The 19,227-nt window shown below is 48.6% G+C and overlaps 1 protein-coding gene across 1 annotated transcript in view; it reads left to right on the forward strand.

Annotated features, from left to right (window-relative positions):
* Positions 1-335: 335 nt before the first annotated feature.
* The window catches only part of RAB44 (RAB44, member RAS oncogene family), a 35,658-nt gene continuing 16,766 nt past the window's right edge, over positions 336-19,227 (forward strand). Inside the window, exons 1-4 of the mRNA XM_032141694.1 lie at positions 336-425; positions 6,981-7,199; positions 16,885-16,996; positions 18,517-18,691. Of these exons, the coding sequence (XP_031997585.1) occupies positions 6,993-7,199; positions 16,885-16,996; positions 18,517-18,691 (494 nt within the window). The 5' untranslated portion in view covers positions 336-425; positions 6,981-6,992. The remainder of the gene's footprint in view (positions 426-6,980; positions 7,200-16,884; positions 16,997-18,516; positions 18,692-19,227) is intronic.

Below are 19,227 nucleotides of genomic sequence, written 5' to 3' on the forward strand. Positions count from 1 at the left end.
GCCACGGCTGTGCCCATCAACCTGCTGCTGCTGGGATAAGGCATTGCCTCGGCAACCACAGACTCAGGCCCAGTCCCGGCTGTGCCACTAAGGGCTGGGTGATCTTGAGCCGTCCCTCTCACTCTTCGGAGCCTCTGCTAGGAGGACCTCCCTGCCAGCTCCAGCATTCTCCACTTCAAGACACCAACCAGGGCGGGGATGCCTGGGTGTGCCAGGCAAAATTGTGAAAGGGCCACCAGTGGTCGCTTCCACAGGAAGTCCTGTAGATGAGCACAGGAGATTGGCTCGCTGGGGAACGGAAAGGGAGATTAAGCAAGACAAGACTGTTAACTGTTCTAGAGCTCGTGGGATCCGCAGGGCAGCAGTCACCCCACCAGCAGGTCCCAGAGCCCAGGGCTGTGCGTTCCACTGGGAGCCTTTGAGAGGTAGGAACCATCCCTAGGTTGCAATGCTTCTTTTTCTTTGGAAGGTTGAGGACGGGGGAGGGAGCTGGGGTCCCTGTTTAGTTTCTTTTTTTTTTTTTGAGACGGAGTCTCGCTCTGTTGCCCAGGCTGGAGTGCAGTGGCGCAATCTCGGCTCACTGCAAGCTCCGCTTCCCGGGTTCACGCCATTCTTCTGCCTCAGCCTCTCCGAGTAGCTGGGACTACAGGCGCCCGCCACCACGCCCGGCTAATTTTTTTTTTGTATTTTTAGTAGAGACGGGGTTTCACCATGGTCTCGTGGTCTCGATCTCCTGACCTCGTGATCCGCCCGCCTCGGCCTCCCAAAGTGCTGGGATTACAGGCGTGAGCCACCGCGCCCGGCCCCTGTTTAGTTTCTATGTCAAGGGTGCAAAGGGCAGAGCCCTCTTTTCCCCTGTATTTGGAGCTCTCTGCGTGGTCTAAGGGAGGGGATGGGAAAGCACTTGGGCAGGAGGCTGGGGTATGTCACTACCCGTAAATGGCTATTTACGGCTGGTTTCTCAGAGCCTCAGTTTCTCTATTAGTTAGGAGGGGAGGAGTGAGGATAAGTAGACTGGAATAAGACACTAGGTGTCTCTCAGGCCCACTGACTTGGACAATTGGGGTTTAGCGACCGTGGCTGTTATTTATAGCTATTGAAGCCAGCCAAGTGGAGAGCAGACCCAGTTCTGAGCGCCCTTTGGTGAGAGAGTGATGGACACCTGGAGGCCCCAGGCAGGGCCCATGCCAGGTTGTAATCTGCCGCTGCCCCACCCCACCCTTCTTCTCTGGCTTCCACTTCCTGGTGGGCAGCCTGTGGTGCCTGCTGCCTAACAGAATACCAAGGTGGGAGTGGATTCCCGCAGGCGCTTGGGGTTCATTTGCTCTCATGTTTGGCTTCAAGCCTTATGCGATTTCTCAGGTGAGGGATGTGGGCAGAGATGGTCATGCTGAGGGGCTGTATGTCTGTCCTAGCCATGAAGGGGTCCCCCACTCTTAAGGATGTGAGGCATGAGGATGCACTAAGGGGAAAGTGGTGGAGGAGAAGGGCACTGGCAGGGTGGCCCTGCCGGCTGACTCGGAGGGATGTGTGCTGGGCAATGGTATTTGCACATGCAGAACGGAATGATGGAATGGCCGTGAGGGGTGCTGTGTCTGACGCAGAGGCTGACAGTGAGGGAGTGGAGGGTGAGGGTGATGACCAAGGAGGGTGTGTGTGCGTACACGTTTGCATGTGTACATTTGTGTATTGCCTGAAGGGTGTCCTTGCTGTCTCTGAGGGACCAGGCCTGGCCTAGAAGGGACACAGGCTGTTTTTAAGGTATGCTGTCAGGCCGTGGGGGTGCTGTCAGGGATCTGAATGTGAAGGCACGAGGGGTGAGTGCACCATCCCACCTGATGGTGACAAGGGACTGATTTTGAGGTGGCGATGGCTGGAGGACACCTGCTGCCTTCCTGCCCCAGGCCACCTGACAGGCAGGGAGCGGGTGGCTGAGTACCCCTCCTGGGAGAGAAGGATTGACTGGCAGAGAGGGCAGATGCTGAGGTGGGGCAGGCGAGGCATCTGAAAGGTACTATTTTTTTTTAAAAAATGCCAGGGGACTGCCAGAAATGGGCCGTGGAGGTGCAGCTTGGCTAGGAACTCCCAGAAAGGAATGTCAAGAATGCCACATGTCCTAGGATGTGGCTGCAGGGAATTTCTTCCAGGATTCTAACTTCCTACACTTGTGGGAGCCTGGCAAGCTGCGATGTGACACTCATGTCACAGTGGACTTTGCTTCTGGAGGCTTCTGCACAGGGAATCTTATCTTGCTCCCTTGGCCATGTTAGCTCCGTTGCCGGAAGTACACGAGACACTGGGCGTCACCACAGGAGCCAAGCCTGTCAACGCCCACCCTGCTCCAAAGCCCTTGTCCCACTCAGGGCTACTCCACTGGGCGTTTGTCATCCCCAGAGGGGCCTTCTGCCCGGGAAGAGCCACCTCTGTAGCCTTGGGGAAGTCCATCCCATGACCCATCAGAAGAGCAGAGTCTGCTGTGGTTCTACCACTGACATCAAGGCTTGGGCAGGTCACTCTGCCTCTTGGAACCTCCCTCAGTTTCCTCATCTGTCAAATGGGATCAGTTGTATCTGCACGGAACCTGGCTTTTATGTGCCTCAAATAGAATTCACCTTTATCAATGTCATCGCCACTGTTGTCATTGCTACCTTTACCTGGTAGTCACTGATACCAAGCGCACTCCTAAATGCTTTATGTGAATCACATATTCAGCTAATATTTGCAGAGTACCAACTGTGTGCCAAGCACTGTTCTAGGCTCTTGGGATAGAGCAGTGAACAGAAGGGTCAACTCCCTATTCACGTGAGGCCTCTATTTCAGCATGAGGAGAAGGAAAATTTACAACAAAGATGAGCAAAAGCCTCTCTATTCTGGGAAGGTGACAAGTGCTAAGAGAAAGTGAAGCTGGAAAGGGAGGTGGGCTATGCTGGGGAATGGGAACTGGTGTTTCAACTTTAATTATCTTGCCTAATCCTCACAGCAACCCCGTGTGAGAGATATTAGTCCTAAGTTTCCAGTGAGGAAACTCAGGCACAGAGATGCTGATTGACTTCCCTAAGGTTGCACAGCCCACGGGCAGCAGAGCTGGAAGCAGAGGTCTGCTGACTTCACAGCAATGGGACTGGAAGTCACTTTCTCTCTTGAGCCTCGTTTTCTGCATCTCCAGGTCACGAGAGTGGGACTGACCCTCTTATAGTACTGAGGCTCTGTGAGTCTTTCTTTTATTTTTACTTTTTTATTTTTTTGAGACAGAATCTCACTCTGTTGCCCAGGCTGGAGTGCAGTGGTGAATCATAGCTCACTGCAGTTTTGACCTCCTGGGCTCAAGTGATCCTCCCATCTCAGCCTCCCAAGTAGCTAGGACTACAGGCACACCACCATGCCCAGCTAGTTTTATTTTATTTTGTAGAGACAGGGTCTCGCTACATTGCCCAGGCTGGTCTTGAACTCCTGGGCTCAAGTGATCCTCTCGCCTCAGCCTCCCGAGGCTGGGATTACAGGCCACCATGCCCAGCTTATGTTGTTGTTGTTGTTTTGTTTATTAATCCCCTTCTATTCTACAGGGAGTCTTTCTTTGAGTGTAACCTACAAGGCTGGAACTGCCAGACCAAACCCCATTAGCCACTGAAGAAGGGTCATAGGCCCATGGAGGGAGGGGGCTCCCCTCTTAGGGGGATGGGGAATGGAGATAGATGGTGGCTTTCAGGTGTGGAAGGCCTCTGGGCCCAAGGAGGGGTGTCTATGTGTTCACTGTTTCCATGGGGCAACATGGGGTGAATTAGGGGTGAGAGTTACTGGGTGAAGGCCAGTTGGATAAGCATGGGGACTTCCCTATTCTAACCCTTAGAATCTTATTCCTCATTCTTGGCTTTTTTGCCTCCCTGCTTTTTATTAGAAAGACTTTTTTTTTTGAGACAGTGTCTCACTCTGTTGCCTAGGCTAGAGTGCAGTGGTGCAATCTTGGCTTACTGCAACCTGTGCCTCTTGGGCTCAAGTGATTGTCCCACCTCAACCTCCCTAATAGCTGGAACTTCAAGCGCATGCCACCATGCCTGGCTAATTTTTTGTTTTTGATGGAGATGGAGTTTCATCATGTTGCCCAGGCTGGTCTCGAACTCCTGGCTTCAAGTAATCCACCTGCCTTGGCCTCCCAAAGTGTCAGGATTAGAGGTGTGAGCCACTGTGTCTGGCCCTGATATTTTCTGAGTCTACTCAGTTGTCTGTTAGAACATTCCACATTCTAGGGGACAGTGAATCAGCAGAGGAAGTGGGTTGAGAGCCCAGTACATATCCTAAGCAAGGCTGGGTACTATGAGGGCATCAGGGTTAAATATAATCTCTCCTGCCCTGGAGCTCACTGCTAAGCTATGTCACCTCCCCCAGGAAGCCCTCTCTGACACCCTGATCAGTGAGTTGCTCCTTTTTCAGTGCTCTCCCAGCACCTGACACACAGGTAGGCTGCCCCTTCTGTGCTGCACTGTAATTATGTTTGTGTCTCCTGCATGAGGCTGTGAGGGCCCCTAGGGGAGACCAGGAGTTAGTCACACCTCTACCTGCAGTGCCAGGGACTCTGCTGGGGTGTGCAAGGTGTGTCCTGCACAAGGATGCCCAGCCAAGGGGGTGCATGGGGACTGGAATCCAGCCCACATTCCACTTGTCAAACCATGAGCCCTGGCACTGGGCTGTGTCTGCCAGCAGGAAGTACCTTTTCCTAATTTGCTTAAAGGAAACACATGGATTGCGGCAGGCCTGCTTAGCACTGTACCGGCATTCAGTTGGCGCTCGGTAAATGCTTGTTGCTTATGTGCATGATAGAGGGTGGGAAAGGTTGGGGCAGATGAAAGTCTTCAGAAGAGGTGTGCTGGTGACTATTCTTTGGTGGGGGCAGGAGACCTGATTCATAGCATTTGCTGATTCCCATGGTGCCAATACTCCCACAGTGGCTGATTCCAAGCTGCTGAGATAGGAAGAGGTGTGCACAGTTGGTCCTCACAAGCCCCTAATAGTGGACTTCAGCTCACCACTGCGGTTTTACATTTATGATCTTAAAACTTCATCTGAAACAGACTTTGAAGGGGGGGCGGAGAGAGAGAGAGAGAATGTACTTCTGTTTGAAGTTTGGGGCCTCCTCAGGATGAGAAATTGCTTCATCCAAGTTCTGTGCAACCTGTGCAGTTCCCCTTGGGAAGCTTGCCCAAGGGGAGGCCGTGGAATGACCCCCTGGAATGAGCCTATGATGCCTAAAGCAGAGCCCTCTAACCACTCCACCCAGCCTGTCTGTGGCCTTTGGCCTCAACAGAGAACACCCAGGGGAGATGTCTCCTCCGTCTCCTGGGCATGAGCCTTACTCTTCTGCCTCGATTCCTTCACACACACTGTTTACTGATTCCAAATCTTCGATGCCTCCTGTAGCACCTGCACAAGTCCCGCCACCTGCAGGAAGCTGCCCTGTCTGTCTGGACATCAAGTCCTTCTCATCCCCTAGCTTTATGGGCCCCAGACTTGTTCCCCCAAGGCAGGCTGAGACTTTATCCCTTCCAAACCACAGCCTCTCTTTTCCTCACCCCAGGGGCCTCACCTGGAGGAATGCCCAACCATCAAAATCCTTATCAATTGACTGAACTAAGACATTCAGTGACAGGTGAATGAACAATGAATTTGACATCCCTTACTTGAGCACCTAACATGTGCTAAGGGGCGGGGAGCAGTATGGACCTAGATAAACAGTGATATCCACAGCTGGGGAAGCATGGAGCCTGCCTTAGTCTGTTTGTACTGCTACAGCAGATACCATAGAATGGGAAATTTACATAGAACAGAAATTTATTTCCTCATCGTTCTGGAGGCTAGAAAGTTCAAGATTGAGGAGGTAGAATCTGGCGTGGGCCTTCTTGTGGCGTCTTCCCGTGGTGGAAGGCAGAAGGATGACAGAGAGCACGAGGGTCTGAGTCCATCTTTTAACAGGGAACTCACTTTTACAATAATGGCATTCATCCATTCATGAGGATGGCGCCCCCATGACCCAAACAATTCCCAACAGGCCCCATCACCCAACACTGCCTCATTGGGGATCAAGTTTCCAACACATGAACTTTGGGGAACACATTCAAACCATAGCAGGGTCACAGACAAGGGGGCACTGAGCCCAGCTTGAATGCAGGGGTGACTGCAGGGAAGGCTTCTTGGAGGAGGCAGCCTGTAAGGTGAGGAAGCAAAAGGTATTAACTATGTAAGGGAGTGAGAGGGTTGAGGAGTTTGGGGCAAAGGGAGCAGGGTGGGAGGGAATCAGGAATCACAGGAACCATGAGTGGTTGAGTGGTGTTGCCATGGACCCCAAGGGCACAGGGGTGGGGTGGATGAAGCTGAGGCCATGTCATGTGGGGCCCTAAGAGCCGCATAGGGGCGCTACTGATTCCGTGCTGCGTGTGTCGAAGGACTAGGGACACGGTGCTGGAGAGAAAAGGCTGGAGGAGAGGTGAGGCTGACAGGGGAGGAGGCGTCGGTGGAGGGATCCCTGACGCAGCTGAGATGAGTTAATGAGCGAGAAGATCACCAGAGAGATGGCTCAGAAGCTGCTTATGGCCCTTCGGTCAGCTAGATCCTGGAACACCCTGCGTAAGCACCCTCCAGGTCAAAACCCGAGATGGATTCTGCATGGGGTGAATAGGGTATACTCTCTAATGGTCGGAGAGGACTTTGATAGTTGAGTAGTAGCCTGAACAGATGAGGGCATGTGGGTAGCTTGGAGAAGGGCACTCCAGGTAGAGGCAACTTAGGGTAAAGGCGTTGAGCAGAATGGACGAGAGGCCATGAGGCGGCTGGGCGACAAGGTCAGAGGACCCGGTGGGACACCATCAGGCAGGGCTTTGGCAGCCACAGTGGATTGTCTTCCAGGGGTGATGGGAGCCAGGGGAGGGTTTTGAGCCATGAGAGGGCGTGACTGTCCAGCAGCCCAGTGCCCCTCACTCCTCTGTCCCCAGGGCCAACGCACCATGGAGACTGGACAGGGAACGTCTCGAAAAGTCCGGAAGCTGGGCTCCAGCCGGCGGCGGCAGACAAGAGAGCCAGCTGATGCTGAAGACGCCGCAGTGGCCCCAGAGCCAGAGTCTTGGTCCTCTCAGGCAGCGGCAGAACTGCAGGCCTTCTTCCAGGACTGCGGTGCCAAGGAGAGGGGCTTTGTCACCCGCGAGGACCTGGCGGTGAGCCCAAGACCCCCATTTGAACGCTGAATCCCTTTTCCACAGCTCCTGACACCCCCTCTCCCCCATCACAGGAAGGCAGGGCTTGCCTACCCCTGCCCCTTTCTCTCATTTAGAGCTCTCAGAAAACTCTAGGGATGTGTTTATACTAATGTGAAAATGACAGGTAAGGCTTTATGTGTTGCCCTTTTCCAGAGACATTTGTCTTTTAACCAGTGAAAGTACTTTAAGCCAAAGAAGTAATTTGCAAATGGTATAATTTTAGGCTCATTAAGCAAGGATATTTATCTTGGGAAGCAGTCGGAGCCCTGGAAATCAAACCATGTCAATGACCGTAAACTTCAATGAAACATAAGATCAGCCATGGTTGTGTGTCCCCCTGAAGAGTCTTAGGGTGGCCAGGTGTTGTGGTTCATGCCTGTAATCCCAGCACTTTCGGTGGCCAAGGCGGGCGGATCACTTGAGGTCAGGAGTTCGAGACCAACCTGGCCAGGATGGTGAAACCCCGTCTCTACTAAAAATACAAAAATTAGCCAGGCATGGTGGTAGGTGCCTGTAATCCCAGCTACTTGGGAGGCTGAAGCATGAGAATTGCTTGAGCCCGAGGAAGCGGAGGTTGCAGTGAGCCAAGATCATGCCACTACACTCCAGCCTGGGTGACTCCAACTCAAAAAAAAAAAAAAAAAAAAAAAGAATGAGGGAACCAGTAAGATGTTATGACTGGTTCAAAGAGCATTTGAGAAGCCAGCAATTTGACAGAAAAGTATTAGGATAAAATTACTGAGTTCAATTCTTAAAATGGCTAATGTCTAACAGACCATAAATCTTTCAGGCTATCTGTTCTGCTAGTAACTTCAGTAAGTTTGGGACTTTTCACGAAAGGTAAACAATGGGTTGTGGTAGCATTCTTTTTGCCTCATATTCAAGTTTCAGATTCCCTCCCTCCCTCCCTCCCTTCCTTCCTTCCTTCCTTCCTTCCTTCCTTCCTTCCTTCCTTCCTTCCTTCCTTCCTTCTTTCCTTCCTTCTCAGCTCGATCTCAGAGGCACGATCTCAGCTCACTGCAACCTCTGCCTCCCAGGTTCAAACGATTCTCCTGCTTCAGCCTCCAAAGTAGCTGGGATTACCTGCACCCACTACCACGCCTGGCTAGTTTTTGTACGTTTAGTAGAGATGGGGTTTCACCATGTTGGCCAGGCTGGTCTCGAGCTCCTGACTTCAGGTGATCCACCCGCCTCGGCCTCCCAAAGTGCTGGGATTACAGGCGTGAGCCACCGTGCCCGGCCAGATAATTTTTCTGTGATCATAGATAATCTCCAACATTTTCTTGATGTATAAAAGGCTGCTGTCATTACATTGGCTTATTTCCATAGGAGCAACAAGGATATAATTAAACGTGAGTCTCTTTGAATTTGCCCTACAAATAGAGACAGTATTGAGACATTTTAGCTTCTGTCTGGAAGCTTTCATACAGAATCTTAGGTTGGATTTTCTTTTTTTTAAGAGATAGGATCTCACTCTGTTACCCAGGATGGAGTGCAGTGGTGCAATCATAGCTCACTGCAGCCTCAAGCTCCTGGGCTGAAGCGATCCTCTCACCTCAGGCTCCCAAGTAGCTAGGACTAAAGGCACATGCTACTACGCCTGGCTGATTCTTAAATGTTTTATAAAGATGACTTCTTGCTATGTTGCCCAAGCTGTTGTCTAACTTCTGGCCTCAAGCAATCCCCCCACCTCAGGTTCCACACCTGCTGAGATTACAGGTGTGAGCTGCCATGCCCAGCCTGGTTGGACTTTTAAAATTCTGTAGTTTGTTGTTCTATTGAGTGACCAACTGTTCCAGTTTTCCAGGGACTAACGGGGTACCTGGGATGTGGGACTTTGAGTGCTGAAATTGGAAAGTCCTGGGCAAACTAAGATGAGTTGGTCACCCAACTTCTATCCTAAGGCTAGAAAAGCAAGCCCAAGATACTCTCTTCACCAGATGTCACTTGCATCACCTGTAAATTTAAATGACTTCCTCTCTTCTTGAGGTCCCTGGTTTTCCTAAGGTCCCTCTTCTGCCAGGAAGCAATCCATGCGGTTCCAGGTCCAGCTTCCTGGTAGAGTTTTGTAGGAATTGGCTCCATGAGCATTCCTTATAGTAGGCTTGTCACAACTGATTAAATGAGGACATCCCATAAAAAGACACTCCAGGTAAGGCCTTGATTGCGCAATTGACTTATCCAATTATATCTTGATAAAAAAGGAGGACAGATTCTGTTGAACCTGTGCAAACAATTATATTGCCATGGAAAGTGAGGAGAGTCTGTAAAAGTAATTTTTTTTTTTTGAGACAGGGTCTTGCTCTTTCACCCAGGCTGGAGTGCAGTGGTGCGATCTTGGCTCATTGCAACCTCCGCCTCCTGGATTCAAGTGATCCTCTCGCCTCAGCCTCTTGAGTAGCTGGGACTACAGGCATGCGCCACCATACCCCGCTGATGTTTTGTAATTTTTATAGAGGCAGGTTGCGGGTTGCTCCATGATGCCCGGGCTTAAAAGTATTGGTTTATGAATTGTGAGGGGGTCAATGAGATTCAGATACCACTTGAAACGTTGAATTTCAGTTTACAAAAGTATAATCTGGCAGGGCATGGTGGCTGACGCCTGTAATCTCAGCATTTTGGAAGGCTGAGGTGGGCAGATCACCTGAGATTAGGAGTTCCTGACTAGCCTGGCCAACATGGTGAAACCCCATCTCTATTAAAAATACAAAAATTAGCCAGGCGTGGTGTCTATTTTCTGTATTCCTAGCTACTTGGGAGGCTGTAATGTGTGTCTGTAATCCTAGCTACTTGGGAGGCTGAGGCAGGAGAATCACTTCAACCTGGGAGGCAGAGGTTGCAGTAAGCCGAGATCACGCCACTGCACTCCAGCCTGGGTGACGGAGCAGAGTGAGGCTCTGTCTCAAAAAAAAAAAAAGTATAATCTACTAAACTGAGGGTTAGAGACAGCTCAAGAAGACCAGGAAAGAGCTTCCTCACAGATCCATTAAAGTAGAACAATAAAAAATAATATCAACTATATTGCCCACAAAGAGCCATAACTAGATTTCCTTCGGCTGTTCAATCAACGCCATGTAATCAATTATTGTTCTGCCGGATCTTGGGTAAGCTGTCTGCTTTCGGACTCAAAAGAGTTGTAGGAATCCTCAGTCTACTAGCTCAGTCAGAAGGACATCCAGTGTCAGCTTGGAAGCCTACACCCAAGTGAAGCATAAATAGCTCATAGAACCTGGTACAGTCCTTTTTCTCTAGACTTTGAGTTTGTTTTTCTTTGTTGAAGATACAATCTGTGGCCTACAGCTTATAACAGAGGCTTCAGGCAGGCATTGGAAAGGAGAAATGTGTCCAGTAACGAGACTGAAAGGCTGTGGTTATTTATTACACTACCTAATAATATCAGAATGGAGGACAGTGAAATTCTCTCCTGGGGTACAAGGCACAACCATTTCATAATGTTTTGATCAGTTTTCCCCCTGAAGATAAAAACATACTGCCTGTAATCCCAGGACTTTGGGAGGCTGAGGCAGGAGGATCACTTGAGCCCAGAAATTCAAGACCAGTCTGGACAATATGGCGAGATTCCATCCTATAAAAAGTTTTAAAAAATTAGCCAGGTGTGGTGGTGTGCACCTGTCGTCCCAGCTACTTGGGAGGCCAAGGTGGGAGGATTGCTTGAGCCTGGGAGGTCAAGGCTGCAGTGAGCCATGATCACACCACTGCACTCCAGCCTGGGAGGCAGAGTGAGACCCTGTCTCAAGAAAGAAAAAGAAAAGAACATATTATAAATAGCAAAATCACTGAAAAATCTCCAGGGCCTTCCCATAAAGCATGCAATTTCTGAAATATTGATATTAATAGCATTTTGCTTATGAAAATTTAGCCTAGGGAGGCCTGAATATCTCTTCTGATTTGATTGTTCCTCCCATGATGCTCTTGCAATAGTGCTGAAGTATTTAAAACATATAGAGAAAGATATCTTAAAATTTTTATTGTATTTTTTTCTAAATTTAGGATCTGATCTTGGGAAGGCAAAATCAGAAGAGCCGTTAGAGGAGATTTGGGCACTAGATTAAGAGGTCGTGGGAGACCAAGAAATATTACTTTGTTATCTATTTAGTCAAAGTAATAATAAAATAAAATATTTTGAAATAAATATAGAAGAAGGTAATACGATTGCAATAGCAGATAGCTTTTTTATAAGGGAAGTACCTTTGCTTTTTGTTTTTTAAAATAATTAAGACATAATAAGGTCAAAACAAAGCAGAAGAAATGATTCTGGTGAGATAGGGCATCTCTGTTATCTGGGAGGCTTATACAGAAGCTAAACACTAGCCTCTTTTTAACCCTTGCTAAGAGCTCTAAGACCAATTTATTATTTTAGTAGAGATAAAGCTAAATTCTAGTTTTGCTTTAATAGAATATGTGGCCATAAAATTTTCATGAGTTTTTATTATTTATTTATTTTTACTTATTTTTATTTATTTATTTTTATCTTTATTATTATTATTTGAGACAGTTTCACTCTTGTTACCAAGGCTGGAGTGCAATGGCGTGATCTTGGCTCACTGCAACCTCTGCCTCCTGGGTTCAAGTGATTCCCCTGCCTCAGCCTCCTGAGTAGCTGGGATTACAGGCACCTGCCACCACGTCCGGCTATTTTTTTTTTTTTTATTTTTAGCAGAGATGGGTTTCACTATGTTGACCAGGCTGGTCTTGAACTCCTAACCTCAGGTAATCCACCCGCCTCGGCCTCCCAAAGTGCTGGGATTACAGGCATGAGCAACTGTGCCAAGCCTATTTATTATCAATTTTTAAGCCTATTAAAACTGGGCCAAATTTGACAAAATGTTAATACATTTCATGGCTTATTTTCAGACTCAGGCATTATAAATCAAGGCAAATAAAATTCTCTTTCAGCAAACTTTCTACAACATTCTATATCCATTCAAGTTTTGCCTTTTTATCCTTTTTCATGTTCTAGAATAACCAGACACTTTCACACAACAGTGCATCCCATTTTCCTTGCAGACAAAGTTTTGTTTGTCTGTCGCTGTTGCTCCTAGTAAAGCCTCAAGCATCTGTAGTTAATTGAACTTTTGTTGTTGTTGTTGCCGTTGTTTTGAGATAGGGTTTTGCGCTGTTGTCCAGGCTGTAGTGCAGCTGCAACCTCCGCCTTCCGGGTTCAAGCTATTCTCGTGCCTCAGCCACCCAATTAGCTGGAATTACAGACGCCTGCCACCTTGCCAGGAGGATTTTTTTCTATTTTTAGTAGAGACGGGGTTTCACTATGTTGGCCAAGCTGGTCTTGAACTCCTGACCTCAAGTGATCCACCCGCTTTGGCCTCCCAAAGTGCTGGGATTACAGGTGTGAGCCACCATGCCCAGCCTGTATTAACTGCACTTTTAAACAGTGTAATTAACCTCTTTCACAGGAAGAACTAAGGGTAAATAATTGAGAACTGTCTTATACAAGCATTTTAGCAGACAAGCAAAGCTCACAAATACACATAAGCTAACTTTCTTTTTTTTTTTGAGATGGAGTCTCACTCTGTCGCCCAGGCTGGAGTGCAGTGGCACGATCTCGGCTCACTGCAAGCTCCGCCTCTTGAGTTCACGCCATTCTCCTGCCTCAGCCTCCCAAGTAGCTGGGACTACAGGCGCCCAGCACCACGCCCGGCTAATTTTTTGTGTTTTTTAGTAGAGACAGGGTTTCACCATGTTAGCCAGGATGGTCTCGATCTCCTGGCCTTGTGATCCACCCGCCTCAGCCTCCCAAAGTGCTGGGATTACAGGCGTGAGCCACCGCGCCCGGCCCACATAAGCCAACTTTCTACAGCCTTGCGTATCCCTAACACAACTTAAAAAAAAAGTGGTCAAATATGCATAACAGAAAATTTATCATTTTAACTATTTTAAAATGTGCTATTCAGTGGCATTAAGTACATTCATGATGTTGTACCACCATTTCCCCAGCCATCTCCAAAGCTTCTTTCATCTTGCCAAACTGAAATTCTGCACCCATTGAACAGTAACTCCCATAGTTTCCTCTCCCCAGCCCCTGGCTATCCCTATTCTACTTTCTGTCTCTATAACTTTGATTACTCTAGATACCTCATAGAAATGGAATCATACAGTATTTGTCTTTTAGTTACTGGTGTATTTCACATAGCAGAATGTCCTCAAGGTTTATCTGTATAGTAGCATGTGTCCAAATGTTCTTCTTTTTAAAGACCAAATAATACTCCGTTGTACGTATACGTCACATTTTGTCTATCCTCTTATCTGTCAGTGAACACTTGGGTTGATTCTTTTGGCAATTGTCAGTAATGCTGCTATGAATACGGGCATACAAATATCTGGGTCTCTGTCGCTTTCTTTTGCACAACTTTTTTTTTAAATTTTATTTATTTATTTATTTATTTTTGAGATGGAGTCTCACTCTGTCGCCCAGGCTGGAGTGCAGTGGCATGATCTTGGCTCACTGCAACCTCCGCCTCCTGGGATCAAGCAATTCTCCTGCCTCAGCCTCCTGAGTAGAGTAGCTGGGATTACAGGCACGCGCCACCATGTGCGGCTAAGTTTTGTGTTTTTAGTAGAGACAGGGTTTCACCATGTTGGCCAGGCTAGTCTTGAACTCCTAACCTCAGGTGATCCACCCACCTTGGCCTCCCAAAGTGCTAGGATTACAGGCGTGAGCCACCTCGCCCAGCCTGCACAACTTTTTAAAGCAGAAAAAAATGAATTCATTTATTAACATTACCCAAAGATATAGCTACTTTCTAGCATGTGAAAATAAGAAGTAAAAAATATGTCAACTTAAAAATATGCTTAGCAATCAATGTTTCAGTATTAAATTTGTTTTAGAAATTATCGAGATAGCCAAAAATTATTTATTAATTAATGTACTTCAATATTAATTCAAAATTAATACAAATTTTAAAGTTACCTAAGAGTCTTGGAAACTGTGTTTAAGGTGACACACTAGAAAATATAATTACTGTTGATACAAAATTTATTTGTTAGGATAATTAATCAATTTAGCGGGGCACAAATTTACATGTTTATAATCTCAAACATACGTAAAGATAAAGTTGACTTATTTGATCCGAAGGTCGAAATGAGAAGTATAGGAAATCTAGATTAACTCGTTTCTTCACAGAAAACAAATATAGGCCTTATGAAAAACAGAATGTATACTTGAATTATACTTAACATAAAGCACAGAAAAGACAGATAGCTATTATATGTGTTTTGTCAAAACAATTATTAAACCAGTCTAATTTGTTCAAAGAATCATGTTAATTATATGGACCTGGCTCCTGAAAAATTTTCTGAGCTAGTGATTTCTAAGAAGAATTGTTTTAAGTCTAACTCATTTAAAGCATTCAAATTTCAGTTATTTTCTGTTATTTTTAGGAGAATTAGATTTATATAATCACTTATTTGTCTCTATGAACTAATCAACACAGAATTCCTTTAAGAGACATAGTACACTAAGTTATTAATACCTTCCAGATGTACAAGAGTATTTCACATTGACAATAAGAGTTAAAGACCTTTTGGGCGTGGTGGTACATTCCTGTAATCCCAGCTACTCGGGAGACTGAGGCAGGAGAATCGCTTGAACCCAGGAAGTGGAGGTTGCAGTGAGCCAAGATTGCGCCACTGCATTCCAGCTTGAGTGACAGAGTGAGACTCCGTCTCAAAAAAAAAAAAAAAAGAGTTAAAGGCTTGTCTATTACAGACATATAGATACACAGACACACAGAGAATGTCTTGCTTCATTTCTACAGTTCCAGTCACAGATCAAAAGTAAACACAGCAGGCTGGGTGTGATGGCTCACACCTGTAATCCCAGCACTTTGGGAGGCTGAGGCAGGTGGATCATCTGAGGTCAGGAGTTCGAGACCAGCTTGGCCAACATGGTGAAACCCCATCTCTACTAAAAATACAAAAACTAGCCAGGCGTGGTGGCAGGCACAGGTAATCCCAGCTACTCAAGAGGCTGAGGCAGGAGAATCGGTTGAACTCGGGAGGTGGAGGCTGCAGTGAGCCAAGATTGGGCCACTGCATTCCAGCCTGGATGACAGTGAGACTCCATCTCAAAAAAAAAGTAAACACAGCAACGTGAAACATGAAAACTCACCAATCCAGATCTCAAAGAGCTGTTCTCCTTCCCAGTGGATATGAAATTATTTTTCTTTGAGATACAGTCTCATTCTGTCACCCAGGCTAGGGTGCAGTGGTGCCATCTCGGCTCACTGCAACCTCCTCCCGGTTTCAAGTGATTCCCCTGCTTCAGCTTCCAAAGTAGCTGGGATTACAGGTGCCTACCACCATGTCCAGCTAGTTTTTGTATTTTTAGTAGAGACAGGGTTTCACCATGGTGGCCAGGCTGGTCTCGAACTCCTGACCTCAAGTAATCTGCCCCCCCTCGGCCTCCCAAAGTGCTGGGATTACAGGCATGAGCCACTGTGCCCGGCCTGGAATTCTTAACTAATTTGAGATCACGAATAGAAAAACAAACAACAACAACAACAACAAAACGATTAGCAAACCAGTTTTTCTGTTTTCAACCAATAGGCATTAGGTCTCCATGATGCATCCCTCAGAGATCACCAAATAGAACATAAAGACCATCACTGGTTTAGACCAGACCATCACTGCTGCCACCAATGGGGAATAACTTATCAGTCATGTGCAGCCCCAGATAAAAACATGAAATTCACAAAAAGGAAAAAAAAAGTAACTAGAGAAACAGAGAATCAGCAAACTCAAAAGTTCTATTATGCCTGGGGATTCCCTCTGAGAGCCAAAGCGTGTGGGCTCAAAGAGCCCATGACGTGCACTTGTGCAGCCATGCAGGCTACTTGGTTCTGCCAGATGAGCCCACTGGGCCATCTCCTAGACCTTAGTCTAAAACTCGTTATAATTTTCAAAAAGGTAAAATCATGACCTGTAGGCCATGATATATAAAATGAACTCTTATAGAAGATTTAACTCATTGACTTTTTTATTTTTATTTTTTTGAAACGGGGTTTCACTCTTGTCACCCAGGCTGGAGTGCAATGGCACCATCTTGGCTCACTGCAACTTCTGCCTCCTGGGTTCAAGTGATGCTCCTGCCTCAGTCTCCCAAGTAGCTGGGACTACAGCTGCCTGTCACCATGCCCGGCTAATTTTTGTATTTTAGTGGAGAAGAGGTTTCACTATGTTGTCCAGGCTGATCTTGAACTCCTGGCCTCAGGTGATCCACCCACCTCGACCTCCCAAACTATTGGGATTACAGGCATGAGCCACCGCGCCCGGCCCCAGATAATTTTTGGACACTGATCACCACATTCTGGGGAGGATTGGCTGCTGTCCTTTATCAAGTTCCTAAAGACATGGGACTTAGGACAGGTACGTTTTGATTTTGAATGGAGAGAGTGAAAAGGGCTGGAGCCAGTTCAGGGCCCTGCTGGGAGGGCTGCCTTGGGTGGGGTTGGGAACGTCAAGCTTAGGCCCTGGGTCAGGTTACTGGGGGGACTCTGACATTGGGGCGAGGTGAGGTAGCAGTGGCTGAAGACAAACGTCTCTCCGTTTTGGAGGGTGAGAGCCTTCCCCAGTGGGAACACCTGCCCAACTTGCCCATTCCTTCCAGGTGGCCAAGTTCAGCTTCCTGGGCAGCAAGGAAGAGTCAGAGATGGTCTTCGACTGGGTGGACATGGAGCGGAAGGGACACCTATCCCTTGAAGAATTCAGCTCTGGACTCAGTATGTCTGTCCTTGGAGGGCCTCTGGGCACCCAGGTGTTCCGTGCAGTGTGCCCTGCACGGGGCTAGGCTGGGTCGTTAGAAAGGCAACCATTTTCCCAGGGACTTTCACCCCCCATCCCCAGCTGCCACAGTGGTCGGGGCCCTCCCCCTTGCATCCCCCCTGCCCTCCAGGGAGGCCTCCGGGCTTGCTTTCTGACTCCTCCTATGTCTTCTCCCCAGTAAAAGGCTTCTCCTGAGCCCGAGGTCTTGACACCACAGATGTGTTTCCGCCTGAGGAGAGTAACATTGTGGCTTTGGTTAAGGGAATTCCATGGGCCAGGGAGCAGCAGAGGGTGTTATTTAGGGGTGGGGGCTTTCCAGGTGCTGAGCCCCCACTGGGCAGCGCCGCCCCAGCACCTGCCTCTCTAGATGGGCTGACAAGACTTAGGGAGCCCAGGGCCAGCAGGGCACAATCCTCCCACTAATCGTCTCCCTGGGAAGACCTTCTGGCCCGGGCAATGGAAGGTGTGGTGTCCTCACAGAGCCCCTGCAAGACACAGATCAACCTTCAGTGTCCACAAAGGCCCCCAAAGTTCTCAGGTCAGCTGAGTCTCCAAAAGCCTGGAGACCAGCAGAGGAGGCCAGGAATCTGCATTTACGCGTGGGCCCACTCCAGGAGGAGGCCGCTGCAGTTCTGGCAATGGAGAAGCTGAGGGTGGGCAGGAGAACTCAGGAGCTGGGCAGGAGGAACTGCCCGTGGGGCGCAGAGGGAGCATTGCTGTCCATGCAGCCTTGGGGCGGTCTTCATTCCTGAATCGAATCATGCCCGCCATGCCTGTGGGACAAACTGGAAGCCCCTTCCTGGGGCCTGCAAGGCCTGCACCATCCAGACGCTGCCAACCTCTCTGGCTCACTCAGTGCCATTCACCTCGTCCATCTTGCTAGCCCAGCTCCTGCCTCAGGGCCCCTGCAGTGCAGTTCTCTTTGCCGGGGACACGCTTCTCTGGAGTCCACATGGCTTGCTCCTTCTTGTGATTCACATCTCAGTTCCAATGTCACCTCCTTAGGACACTGCTAGCCACCTCATCTAAGTCGATCCTCCCAGTCTCTCAGTGGAAATTACCCTGCATATTCCTTTGGCTCACTTAGCAAGTTGGCTTAATATATATATATATATATTCTTTTCAACTCGCACTGTAATGTCAGCTCCATGTTAGGGATTTTGGTTAATTTTGTCGTGTAGATGCTCAATACATATCCCTTGTTTGAGTGCAGGAAGAATTTGTTCACCGCCTTGGAGGTGCGGTGGGATTTCCAACAAGTCTTTTCGTGTCTCTGGGCCTCAGATACTCATCTGTAAAATGGGGACCTTAAACAGACTCCTAAGGTTGATATGAGAAATATATGAATGTAGCCCTGTATAAATGTGACTGGCACAAGTAGAATTACTTCCCTGAGGGCTGGAGCAGGGCTGGGTGGGAGGCCAGGTGCCTGGGCCCAACTCCACTGTGCTCCCCTCTGTCCACCTCCGTCCCACAGAAAACATCTTTGGCTCCAGCCAGAGCCCCCACAGGCTCCACAGAAGGAAGCCACTGCCCTCTAAGCGGGTATCTGCTACCACCAGCTTCCCAGCTCTGGAGGAGGCCGATGCTGTGGAGAAGGAGGCGTTCCTCGCCTTCATGGAGCAGCTGGGGACTGGACACGTACTTCCCAAGTAAGGCCAGGGCAGCACGTGCATGGGGAGAGGCTCTGCCAGCCATTGACGGCAGGGGCTCTCCTGGACACAGCAGGGGTCAAGGGGGCAGGCGCCAGGCAGAGCCAGGTGCAAATACTGGCTTGGCCATTGGCTAGCTGTGTGACCACAGGGATGGCTTGACTTCTGACCTCTGTTTCCTGGGCTGCAGAATGAGCCTAAAAGTTATTGTGGGGTCAAAACCACGTGCAGAGGATGACTGCTCATGGGGAGTCCTTCCCACCCCCGCACCTCCCTGCCCTGTCCTTCCCTGTGGGGTCACTCTCCAGGAGGACTAGTGAGTGGGCTCAGCTTACCAAGGGCACTTGAATTCTTGAAACCATGCGGGTCCCTGAGGGTGCCTTTCTTAACTCAATGAGGGTTTGCTTAGAGAAGGGGAGCCCTGGCCGGGCACGGTGGCTCACGCCTATAATCCCAGCACTTTGGGAGGCTGAGACGGGTGGATCACCTGAGGTCAGGGGTTCCAGACCAGCCTGGCCAACATGATGAAACCCCAT

This window comes from Hylobates moloch, unplaced genomic scaffold (assembly GCF_009828535.3).
Source record: "Hylobates moloch isolate HMO894 unplaced genomic scaffold, HMol_V3 SCAFFOLD_20, whole genome shotgun sequence".
NCBI classification, from domain to species: Eukaryota; Metazoa; Chordata; class Mammalia; order Primates; family Hylobatidae; genus Hylobates; species Hylobates moloch.